At 35.1% G+C, this 13,072-nt stretch overlaps 1 protein-coding gene across 4 annotated transcripts in view; it reads right to left on the minus strand.

Annotated features, from left to right (window-relative positions):
- Window positions 1-13,072, minus strand: part of LOC145694652 (uncharacterized) — a 73,608-nt gene that overhangs the window by 48,642 nt on the left and 11,894 nt on the right. For all 4 annotated transcript variants that reach the window (XM_081771089.1, XM_081771090.1, XM_081771087.1 and 1 more), the window contains one exon: window positions 11,621-12,442. In XM_081771089.1, coding sequence (XP_081627215.1) covers window positions 11,621-12,402 — 782 coding nt within the window. In that variant the 5' untranslated portion in view covers window positions 12,403-12,442. The remainder of the gene's footprint in view (window positions 1-11,620; window positions 12,443-13,072) is intronic.

A 13,072-nucleotide genomic window follows, 5' to 3' on the forward strand; every position in this document is an offset into this window, starting at 1 on the left:
TTGTAAATCGGATCAATAAATTTGATTTCTTGGGCGCAGTCTCATTACTATCCTGACAAACTTTATTTCTTCTTTTACAAGAAGGACATGGTACCAGTCCATCTGTGTGTCACTCAGGCCCGTATTTATATATATTGTGCGCCTCTGTGCTCTAAATAATTTGCCGTCCCTGCACAAAATTTGCTGCCCCCCCCCCTTTCCCCTTTCCGAAAACGACCAATATTAGAGTTGAATTCACAGTTTTTGGGGTCGTTGAGATGAATAGTGACAGTTTTAATCCAATTCAACAACAAGATCATACTCCATTCCCTAGGGAGGGGGCAAAATTTTAAAGGTAATCGAAAACGACAGATATTAGTGTTGAATTCATAGTTTTCGAGGTCGCTGAGTTTAACGGTATCAGTTTTCATGATGTTCAAGTACATGCTCACATCTTGGGGTGGAGGTGGGAGAGAATGACTTTTTAAAAAATTCGCTAGCTAATTAGTCTATAATTAGAGCGAATTAAACATATTAACATATTTTCTCGTGCTCGAGCGGGACTCTGCGTGTTGATAGTTTTAAATATTTATTTTTGTGAATCTTAAAAATCCAAAATTTGCCGCCCTGTACTCGAGCACAGAATAGCACTTACCTAAATACGGGCCTCGTGTAATTTATTTCGATTTGGGCAGTCGCTATTGTTTGTACTGGCGTGGCTCAAATATTCAATTTTAGATAACACGATGAGTTGTAATACAATGGTAAATACTGAACTAAATTGTACTTTCTTATGAAATATAAATTATTACAATTGAATAGTTAAGCATGAAAGAATAATTACGTTATCACTTCGTTACATCCTTGTGTACGCTTGCTTCTGTATTAGATTTTGAATTTGAATGTTCCTTTTTAGGAAGAGCGAGCGGGAATGGGATGGTGAAAACTTTAAAGGCAGTGGTACTAAATAGGACAGTAAAAATAAATTTATCTGAACAACCTTATTTACATTTGTGTTCAATTTTTTGTAGTTACAGCGTACACAGTAACGTTCATTACATTTCCTATAGCTAATAGCGATTCCGCGCTATTCACGATATTGTCACACATGTGACAACAATAACTTAGAAAACAGTCGTTTTGCCAAAGTGCTCCCTCTGTACAAGAAACTAAATAAAATGTGGAAGAAATATTATCCAATTTCTATTGATAAATCAATGGTGCAAAACAGCACATATCAGGAAAGTCAAATAAATTTGGACACAAAGTTTGGAGTTTGTGCACACGTTTAGGTTATTTTATTCAGTGCCAATTATATGAAGGGGCAAAAAACAGGCAATACACAACCTGAAGTTGGTATTGGAGGTCAGTTCTTTTGGATCTTCTCAGTAAAATACCAAACAAAAAATACAATGTATTCTTTGACAACTACTTCACTAGCGTTAGGCTGTTAGAGAAGCTAAAAGGAAAGGCATGAATTCCACAGGGATGATTCGTGCAAATTGCACAGAAAATGCTCCTCTGATAGATGCAAAGCTGTAGAGAGGTACACATGAGCAAGTTACGAAGAAAGAATCAGTTACTACTCTAATTTGCTATCACGATAACAACATCGTTACGATTGCATCAACGCAATCAGGGTTATATCCGATTGCAAGAGCAAAGAGATATAACCAGTCTGAGAAAAAACACGTACTCTTGGATCAGCCTTATGGGGTTGTTTTGCACAATAAATACACGGATGGAGTTGATCACATGGACGAAAATGTATCAAACATGAGAATAAATATTCGTGGAAAGAAGTGGTACTGACAACTTTTGATGTTTCCTTTGAATGTGTCGATGAACAACGCATGGCAGTTGCATAAATGAGCCAAATTACATGTGGATGGGAAGCTAGATCTCTTGGGGTTACTCGTCAAGTTTACTTGACATATTTACAAAAATACTCGCAGCGACTCAGCAAGGGGAGAGCTCCAAGAAGTGCGAAACCAGTTGAAAGCAGGGTGACAGTACTCATACGTTACGATGGTCTTTATCATGAAATAGTAAGATACTAAACAATCCAAGTGTGCTCAGTGCAAAAAGAACCCAAGAATGGCGTGTTCTAAGTGTAAAGTTGTTCTCCATATCCACTGTTCACACTTATTTCATACGAAGTAGGTACTGCCTACTGTAAAATGTAAATCTGTATAAAATATCCGAGAATATGCTTCATTTGTAAACACTAAAATCGTAAATACATATTTATATTTCATAACACAATTCTTTGATCCTTCTTTAAAATTGAGTGTACCTTATCTTCATATTATTTCGATGTGAAATACATGTTAAAAATTTCTTTCTCTACATTTATCTATGATTTAACAAATTTCTTTGAGTTCATATAATCCCATTACTGTATCCTCTATGAAATGATTATGAACAAGTAATTCCTTCCGCGTAGTTGAACACATCCTTTCAATTTTAAACTTTAACAGGTCATAACTCCTACACAAATAAAGATATCGCAAAACGGATTTCACAGGTGTATTCCTCAGAAAAAGGCAGTGTAAAATGATATGCGATATGATCCCCTTCCCATTTGAAAAACGTAACACAAATCCAAGATGGCCGCCGCTGTCCTACTTATTTGCCCCTACTTATAGACAGCCACACGATATGATTCCTCACACCGCTCAATTTTTATAGGGGTGCATCCAGACTTTTGCCTCACCCTGTAGTGCTCCCATCAGATCCTTCGGTGTCATAATGTTCTTGCAAGCTCCCTGCTTTCGTTTGCAATGAATTACTAAGTTACTTCGCAACACTACCATCAGCGCCCTAACAACCAACGCTACTCTCCTCCCGGTACTAATAAATATTCCCTCGCTCAAGCATGCCAAATAAAATAGAACATCGCCAATAGTTCAGTGTTTTCTACGTCGTTACAAGTTTATTGGTCACATAATATAATATGTATATAGTTATGCTCCGCTCTTGTTAAGCTACGCGTGAGAGATCCCAAATAACAAATATTTGCAGGTACACCAAAGTTGAAGCTGTTGGCATACATGAAAGAAATTCTCAAGTCATTTTATGGTTTCCTCATATTGTCAATGTGTATGATATATTTATCTTTAATATAACTGGAAAGACATTCATCTAAGAAAAAAAATCTAGTACGCGAAATTCTCCCTTCTTTTGATATCAATGTTCCATGGTTCACCACGATGAGGCGCTGGAATGAAGTGCAGATTAAAAGTTAATTTGACGAGGTATATACTATCTAGTGTGCACTTCATTTGTAGACTTCGAGCGTGCATGCTCGAAGTGTGCATTTAGCACTATATATATATAATATATATATATATATATATATATATATATATATATATATATATATATATATATATACAATGTGCGAATTAGATAATCTATATTGGGGGGGATAAAATTAGGCCAACAGAACGTAAAGTCTGAAGGTGCAATACTTCAAAATGAGACGTCTTACCCCCCCCCCCACACACATACATAAATATGACATCTTTAATAAGTAAGAGATTTATTTATTCAATAAATCTACTGACAATAACTATGTACGTATATAGTAAATCTGGGGAATATGAGCACCGGCGTAAAATGAGCACATTTAAGGTTTTGTCCCTCTATCTTCAGTCTCAGTCAATGAAAATTTCCATACATGCAGTATTCAACATTGATGGAGTGTGGTCTATGTGAGTGCAACCATATTATCCGTTGTATCTTGTTTTTGAAGTAATCGGCATTTTCAAGGTATATTGTGTTTCAAGAGTACCTTATTATGATGGCTAATTTTATTTTGCATACTTAGGAAATAACGTTTATCGAAACAAGTTTAGAAATTGCACAAAATTAAGATACATGGCCGTGACGCCACAGCCAAGAGTTGTTCATAATGCTAGTGAAGCTTTGACGTTGACTCATTTTCGGTAGTGTTGCCAACTTCATTGGGATGTTACCTAGGTACATGTTGGGGGAATGTGGGCATATCTAATAAGGGTAAAATGGGCACCAACAAAGAGGCGTAATGGTGAAGTTATTTTGCAATAATTTTAATAAAACAATAGTATATATTTCCTGTGAGTGAAAATCAAACAATTTATGTCCAAAGCAGTTGGTAATTATTTGCCTCCATGTTATTTTTCGTGGCAAAAGCCTGAGGCTTGAATTTCAAGAGACCATCTTCCTCCTCAAGATGCATTCTTCAAATGTGATTCAGGATAAGTGAATGCACATATATTTTTCCTGTTTATTCAAGATTTTGTTCAGTTCTTAATACAGCGTTATTAATAGTTGATTGACATGACTAACGCTCATTTTTGTTCAAATTTACGGATGTTAATGTTCGCTAAAGATAATGGACTTACACTTATGTTTCTCTCCTCACACTACCCACGCTATGCAGCCAGCTGATCGTACCTTCTTCAAACCCCTAAAGGAAGTTTATTCAGTAATGTATTTGCATTTTTGCGTCGTCATCGAGGGCAAAATATAACGAAACTAGAATTCTGTGAATATTTACTGAAAGGTGGAATGAATGTTCTAGAATTACACTTGCTATTAATAGTTTTAGATGTTCTGGCATCTTCCCTTTCAATCGATCAACATTCCGGATTATCTATTTTTATGCGAGGAAAAACGTACTACGAACGTTGGAGAACATTAAATTGAACGCAATTCCTTGCCATTTGATGATTTAAATCCAACAGGTAGTGATATCGAATTGTCAGGTGTAAAGAACCGATCGTCTTTCAGAAGTAATCCACAAGACCTACACGCTCTTGTTATTCTGTGCCCGACCCTCATACGCGAAGCAGCTCAGTAAAAAACAACCATGTTGTAATGTCACCAAAGAAACATTCTTCGTGAAAACTGATAGCTTCACCAAAGAAAGATTTTGCGCGCAAACTGCTACGAGGACTTGAACCTGTTCTCACAATGCATGACAACTTCAAGAATGCCAACTCGAAGACAAGAAGCTAAAGAACTACAACTATCTACAGAACACATTGCATTGGTGAAGAAAAGAAGGATCTCTACATCTACGGAACCACAAATCAAAAGTGGATATTTTGTCAGAGTTGCAGCAAATAGTACCACACTGAATGTGTTGAGTTAAGCTGAATAAAGTTACATTTGTTTGTGAAAAATGTGTGTAATGCATTTGGAAATACTTTGTATTTTTTAATAGTGGTCAGGTAAAGAAATTCTATTTTCTTTTTGTCATAGAAAGAAATATTAGTAACAAGTAGCTTTTGTGTTGTTATAGTGTTGTTTATTAGATTTTATTATTACTTTGTTTCGGTTGTTATACGCATTAGAGCAAGCAACACACACAAAATACATGCTCTTGTTTTATAACTTAGATTGAAAATATTGTCACAATGTATTTTGAGGGACATTTAATACTCAGAAAAAATATGCCCATATAGTCCAATGAATTGCCCATTTTATCCCTACAAGTTGGGGTAATATGGGTCTTCAAATAGTTGTGTTTAGAACAGCATTACTAAAAGCTACATATTATGTTTTCATTCACGCGATGAGTAAAAGTTAAAAGTATAAGCTATGTATTAATGCTTTTTTTCTTTCATAAGTTAATAAATACTTGTGTTATAAGCTGTTTTTAGCTTAAGGTGTCCATTTTCCCCCGATTTACTCTATATTGTCTGTCATGCACACACCACAACTAATCTTTCTGAACGTGTTTAAATGTACACATTCTTGTGCCCGTAGTGCTCTAAGGTTCATTTACTTAATAATTCGGCCCGAGCGATAGCCATGATCACAAGCATATCTTAATTTTTCTACTCATATTGAAGTCTTCCATTTCGCGTTATTATACACAGTTAAAAAAAAAAAAAAAAAAAAAAAAAACCTATTTTAGTATTATGAAAACCACTAAAATTATCAGTTAAACCGGACTTACTTTTAAAAAAATCTAGGTATTAGCCTATCATGCAAGAAAAGGATTGTTGTTGATCCCGATTTCTGGCATCAAAATCAAATCGAAGACCAAATATTTGAAAAATCTCAATTCAAATTTCGAACTTGCGTTTCTACTCCCCGCTAAAGCTGCGCTTTTCATGCCCCTTCCCCTTTTTAAACATCGATTCCGTGACAGTTCAAGAAGTCAACACTTACAATTGCTTTACTGTTAGGTTACAGATGAGTTGATTCACTATGTGCTACGTATTCAAATAAAGTAAAACATTACATTGAAGTTTTCCAGACAACATTATTGGCGTGGACAGCAAATTGTAGAGCGAAAAGAAAGATGGAAAAATGAAGGGTGAACTTTAAATAGCCCGCCCCAGTTGAAATGCTTATACAGACAGACAATGACATGGAGAACCAGTCGTATTAGCAAATCTGAAACAAATCTTCAATTATGCGCTTACTCACCCTCACATGTCTGCTCACTAGGGGCACATCCCCAGCGTGTATGTTAACATATAGGCACGAGAGAAAATATAGGCACGGGATAGGTCCTTTTTGAAAAGTGATTTTTCGAATTTTCAAAGGACCATAACTCTGAAAGGAGACGTTTTTGGCCCATGTTTATTAGGACCTTTTTCTTTCATTTCGTATAAGGAATCGCCTCCCAAAGTATTTCGGTGGAGTTATTTACCACCCTGTATATATATATATATATATATATATATATATATATATATATATATATATATATATATATAGATAGATAGATAGATATAGATATAGATATATATAGATAGATAGATATAGATATAAAATCTTTAAAGTTGGCGCGGCCACACGGTCCCCAATCGGATACCTTTGTATTACAGCTAAAACATCTTTCTTCGACTTCAACTCTCCCGTAATGACACACGCGTGGTGTTTTGGTGACGCATTGTTGCCACCACTTATGGTCTTTTAAAAATCTGGATATTTTGTCTATTATTTCTAGATGTATATATATATGTGGATTTCCTAGTTTCGTAAATCAGACGTTATGTATACTTGCAGTCAAAAGTTTACTCATTGAAGTACTACTGCAGTTCCAGAAGAAAGTGTGTTTCGTTGAAAATGCAAGCTACAGTATCTTGCACTTACAAGAGCTGGTGGGTCGAGAAAATTGAAAAAGACATGTGAGGAAAAAAAATGATCATTTAATTAACTTTTGTGTTTCATCCACATAGCCCCAGAATTTCTTCCCGAATTTCTAAATGTGACAACATTTGAGCGCCAACTAGTAAATTTCTAAGGGAACCACCACCAGCAGAATACTTGCTAATGGACGATATTAAATAAAAATAAAATGAAATCTTTGAGTTTTACGTCCCACGATTATGCCGGTTAGGCTAAAGGAGACGGTGATAATGAGAGATGAGTGAAATGGTGGAATGAAGAAAGTGGGAGGAAACGGGAGAACCCCGAGAAAACCCACGAGCACGGTGTTTGTCCACCACAAAGTTCACTTGGCGGGGGCTGGGATTGAACCCGGAACCCCAAGCACCAGAGGTGAACGCTCTACCACTGAGCCACCGCGCCCCCCGATATTAAATACATACTACTAATTGAAGTAAATACTAACCTTGCATCCCGAAGAACGTATCATCATTTTAAAATTATTTCAATCCTCTCTGGAGTATTCATCAGTAAATCCTCTCCTGCTGCATTTGTATTCTTTAATACTCATCCACTTATGACACATTTTTGAAATACCAGAATTACGAAACTGAAGAAACACCAATCAATTCTTGTGTAGTTTGTATAAAATCTCACGAATCTTCCTTTCTGGCTTTTATTCTTGAGAAGTGTATTATCAGCATTTAACGGTAAACAAAATTATTTACACAAAGGTACCACTAATAAGAGATTATGTACAAATGTTCGAACACCTACGTTCTTTAAACGCTACTGTGTAAAATGAATCGTATGTACACCCATGCGTACAAACAACTGCGCGTATACTGTAGTTCATGATTTTCCCGCATCTTTTACATTTTTTCTTCCGTCTTTGGCTAAAGTTCAGTGATTAGCAACTGGAGATGATAGAAAGCATTCTCTGTATGAACATGTTCAAGAAATATTACAAAATAATAAAAAATTAAGCAAAAAGCAAGATTAGGTTAGAGTAAGTGTATCCTGGCAATCATGCTTTCGAGGAAGTCTTCAAGCGACGGAGAGAAAAAAACTATGAAACAGACTTAGAATACAGTAAATGGGCCTGGATGAAGAAATGAAATTGAAATAAAATGTTCCACAGTATGGTTTAAAATTAATGCCTATTGTTTACCGAACTTATTTAGTCTTCTGTAATCACTATTTCGTAAAAGAGCAGGAAATTCCTTTTTCTTGGACTTGAATTGACGTGCGATGTAAAGAAACGCTAAACTGACATTCGAATTTTATTATACAGTTTATTTCTAATTTCTTAATATTTTCTCATATTCTAAACATTTTCAATACTTTATTTCTAATATTTTCAAATGTAAAACAGTGCGAGTGAATTGATAGCTCAATGAACAAAAAGCTATTACCACACATATTTTAAAAATTTTTTCATCATTATCAGCTTATTCCGAATGTGTTATTTAAGTTGCTCGAAATTATTTCAAAAATGTGAAATTTACTTTCCTTTATCTACAAGTAATTCAAGATCTAAAACATAGGGGAGTCCTAGGTGTAAATGAGATACCAGCAGAAATCATACAAAGTGCGGGACAGTACTTAACAACATTTATGAACAACCGAAGGCACTTCCACACTTCAGACCAAGAAAGTGAGAATACTAAAAATAGTAAACGCTGAGAAATGCGAGAATGACACAGCGGTAAGTTTGGTTATTAATGCTTAAAAAAATAATAATAAATAAATTATCTGTAGAAGATTTAAATCCATGATAGAAGAAGCACTACCAGAGCATTAGTTTGGTTTTAGGAAGAATATCTAAAATACGGATGCAATACTTTACATTAAAAGGCTTGACAGAAAATAGAATTCGAGTTGGAAAAGCAACTTATCTACCACTGATAGGCTTGGAGAAAGCGCTTGATAATGCAAAATGGAACATGTTCAAGATTTTGAACAAATCAGGACTAAACTTTAAGGAGCGAAAAACAATATATAGCCTATACATCAGAACAGGGTCAGGCAAGATGCTCATTGACATCAGTTTTGTTTAGTCTTTAGATTGAAGAAGCAATAAAAAAAATTAAGGTCACTCAGAGCTAAGCAGTAACTATTCACGAACAAAAATGCAGATGATATCGCACTGTAGGCAGACAGAGAAAAAACAGAGCCATGGCTACACGGAATGCAACAAATGCTGAACAGAAAATAAACGTGAAGAGCAACAAAAGCTATACGGATTTACGAGATGCGCAATGAAGATTCCCACAGATCATCTGATGGAGGAAGAAGGACTTCTATTACTTAGAAAATAAAATAACCAACGGTAATGGGCGGAAAAAAGATTTAAAATCAGTAATATCTCAAAGGAAGAAGACATTCGAAGAAAAAAAGAAACTTCTAATCCGGAACACCGACACAAATTTAAAGGACTGATGAAAGCCAAAGTACGAAGTGTAGCGTTGTATGGATGTGAGGCATGAACTATATGAAATGAGGAAAATGGACAATTGAAGCTTTGGAAATGTGGTGCTATGGAAAAGTGTTGGAAATTAGATGAATGGATATCAAATGAAGGTCTATCGGAAATATTAGAGAAAAGTGGAGTATGCTGAAGAATATTTCGAAAAGAAAGGATACGATGATTGGACACATTATGAGGCATGGAGGAATCACCCTATTAGCTACGGAAGGAACAGCAGACGAAAGGAAGGCCACGATTGAAACACACAAAGCTACAAAGTGAAAGGTTGTGTCAAATTAATCGAAAGATTGCTGAGCCGAGAAGGCTTATTTTATGCGAAATCATGTTCTCTCATTTGATACTCATTTCATCTCTCCGAGAGATCATGTTTTGTGGTGAACGCTGTACATGATTTTCGAAAGACCAAAAATTATTGTGTTTGCTTATGGAAGTTACTGGATGCATATTAATTGTTAGAAAACAGTAGTAATATCATATGTACACCTAGTAGAGGGGTTTGGTCTGTGTGGTGCGATATTTCCTCAATATTTCAACCGGAAGATGGTAGTAGTAGATTTCTATCACTTCTAGTTTTAATATAGAGATTTAAGTTGACATGGAATATTTCTTGAGATGCTTAATTGATTAGAGAACAGCTTCTCGGTACTACGGTTTATACTCTATACCGATCACTGTTAAAACCAGAAGTGGTTCATTTTTGCCACTTTCGGCTTGAACAGAGAATAAGAGGAAAGATGGTACATATTCTTAGAACTAAATGATTTTAGAAAGCGCTCCTTGCTATATCTTATCGTTTTTGCTCTATGTAGATAATACTGAAAACGGAAAATGTACTGCATTTCTATCACTTCCTGTTTTAGAAGAGAGTTGGGATGGAGATGAATGTATTCTGCTTAATCGATTACAAAAAACAGTTTCCAGCTATCCACTTCCGTTTTGCTCTATAGTGATCAACGCTAAAAACGGAAATAGTTGATTTCTACCACTACTGGCTTATATATCAACTCCGTCAGCGAATTCGATTCCTAATTTCTGACCCTCTACATCCCGGCTAAAGTTAATGGTGATCCATAACGTAGTTCGTTTTCTCTCCCGGCCGGATGGACACACTTTTTGAAAGAAAAGAAAGAAAACTAGACTTTTCAATTATATTGGATATTTATATAACAAGTACCGAGAATTCTCATTAAGAGTACTTAACAACACGAATGTAAATGGGGTCTCTTACATAGTTCCATTTTTCTAATACTTTTTTCCGTCATATTAATTGAAAGTGTATTACTGAATGGAATATCTCTTTATTAATGGAATATACCGTTCATTAATGTTCGGTGTATGTAATGAAAATTAAAATTGGAAAATTCCCGGGTGCATCTTGAAACTGTGTAAAATACTAGTGTTTTTTACACAAATGATCAACTATAGTAATATTCTTTTCCTGAGAAAACACTACTCGAATTCCTATCAGTGGGAACTAATTTGTTCCTTTTCAAGTTTATCACATTGGTCTACACTGTCCTTATTCAAAGATGTGATCTTGTCCGCGTTTCTTGGCCCGAGCACGGAAGACGATTTTCTACCAAACTGTATCGTTGATGTGCCCTTTGATACAATACTGACGTGAGCTTTATTAACCTGGAGAATGTTAACTATGAGGTCCAGATCCATTTTTCTAAACTTTTCCAAGTATGACAACTCAACTGTAAGTTTTCAATTCCACACAAAACTTTTAATAAAAGAAGCAATAATTTTATTTGTAATATCATTATACCGTAAAATAAAGAATTAGAAACAGAGAGACTAGTCAATTTGTAGTTTCAACGACTGGCTTTTCCCAGAAAAGAATACGCTTTTCTTTCACTATCTCAGAACCAATCGACGAAGAAAGAAAAAAAAATTATCTTCGGTTAATAAAGAAGAATGCTAATTTTTGTGACGATCCAAACTAGACGTTAAATAAATCGACAAACCGACTTTAACTGACTTTTCCTCCGTTAATCAATATTTACTTTGCTTATATTGTAAGGATATACTTACCTCAAAGGGATGTATCTTTTTGTATTCGTTTCCCCATTTTCTTTTGCATAAGCCTCCTGACATTTAACAAGTTCTTCTAGTTCATTAACTAATTGCTCAACTTTCACATTATCCTTATTATCGTTATCTGAAACTGGCTGAAGAGTACTTTCTAATTGTGTTAAAAATGTGGCAGAAATGTCAGTTCTGTCGCCACCCACTGTTGAAACACAGTTATCTTCATCATTAGAAGTCATCCTTTGCTCGATCTCGGAATTCCTTGAAATTTCATTACGTTTTGCAAAAGACTCAGATGTGTCAACGGAAGGCACTTCAACTTTTATTAACTTAACACAGTTTTCAGGTTCTGAATTCTGGCATGGAATGCTTTCATGATTCAACTGTTCGAGACTTTCCTCTGTCATTGGTTCCTGTTTGATCAAGGAATTGACAGAAGTTTGAAGTAAATTCAATACATCATTAACCACATCAATGTTCTGCTGTTCTACGAGCAAAGAGCTCGATTTATCACTTTCTTTACTGGAATCCATTTTACTCACTTCGACCTTTATAGCGCCTGCTGATTCATCTTTTGCGGAGACAAACATCGAACTAGTGCTCGATTCACATGCATTTGGCTTGTTTTTACAATTTAATACTTCCAATGCTGATTTACGCGTACAGTATTCCGATTTAGACTCTGGATCCTTCGATTTAGGCACAGATAAAACAGATCGTAAGTTATATCGATTACTTTTTTTCATTGTGGGATTTTGAGTTATCTCTTTCAACGATGCATTCATTATCTTCTAATGTGTCATCATTGGCTCTGGTACACGCAACCTGAGAATATACAAATAAAATACTTTAATATCCTCTCTCCTTACTATAATTAATTTTTATTTTTTTCAATATATATATATATATATATATATATATATATATATATATATATATATATATATATATCTATTAGCATTTTAAATCAATGTAAATTCAAATAACTCTCGTACACTTCAACCTTACTCATCATTAAGTTCACAATAACAGCCAAATAATTGGCATCATCTATATATGAAGGATAAGGGGGAAAAACAAGGAATGTCCATATGCGTGCTTTTTCGGGTGCTTTGTCCTATCTGTTGGTGACTCATGGAACTATTTGACTATATATGCCCTGCATGCGTAGATGTAGAAATATCCATGTAAAAAGGGGCAAAAAAATTTGACTATCCCTTTTCTTTTTACGCTGTTTTCAGTATTGAAACGCCGTTTTCTCGAAAAAGCAATTTTGTGACATTCCTTCTTTTTTTCCCTTACCCTTCAATGAGGTCTGTCCGGAGAGTAGGTACCGTATTGAAAAGAAAAATGCTAAAAGTTTTGTTCAAACCAAATTTACTTTACATGAAAGAGTGCACTTTAAACTATTTTTCAATATAGTTTCCATCAATGTTCAAACACTTGTCAGAGCGA

Source organism: Thermobia domestica, chromosome 9, assembly GCF_964235325.1.
Source record: "Thermobia domestica chromosome 9, izTheDome1.hap1.1, whole genome shotgun sequence".
Lineage (NCBI taxonomy): Eukaryota > Metazoa > Arthropoda > Insecta > Zygentoma > Lepismatidae > Thermobia > Thermobia domestica.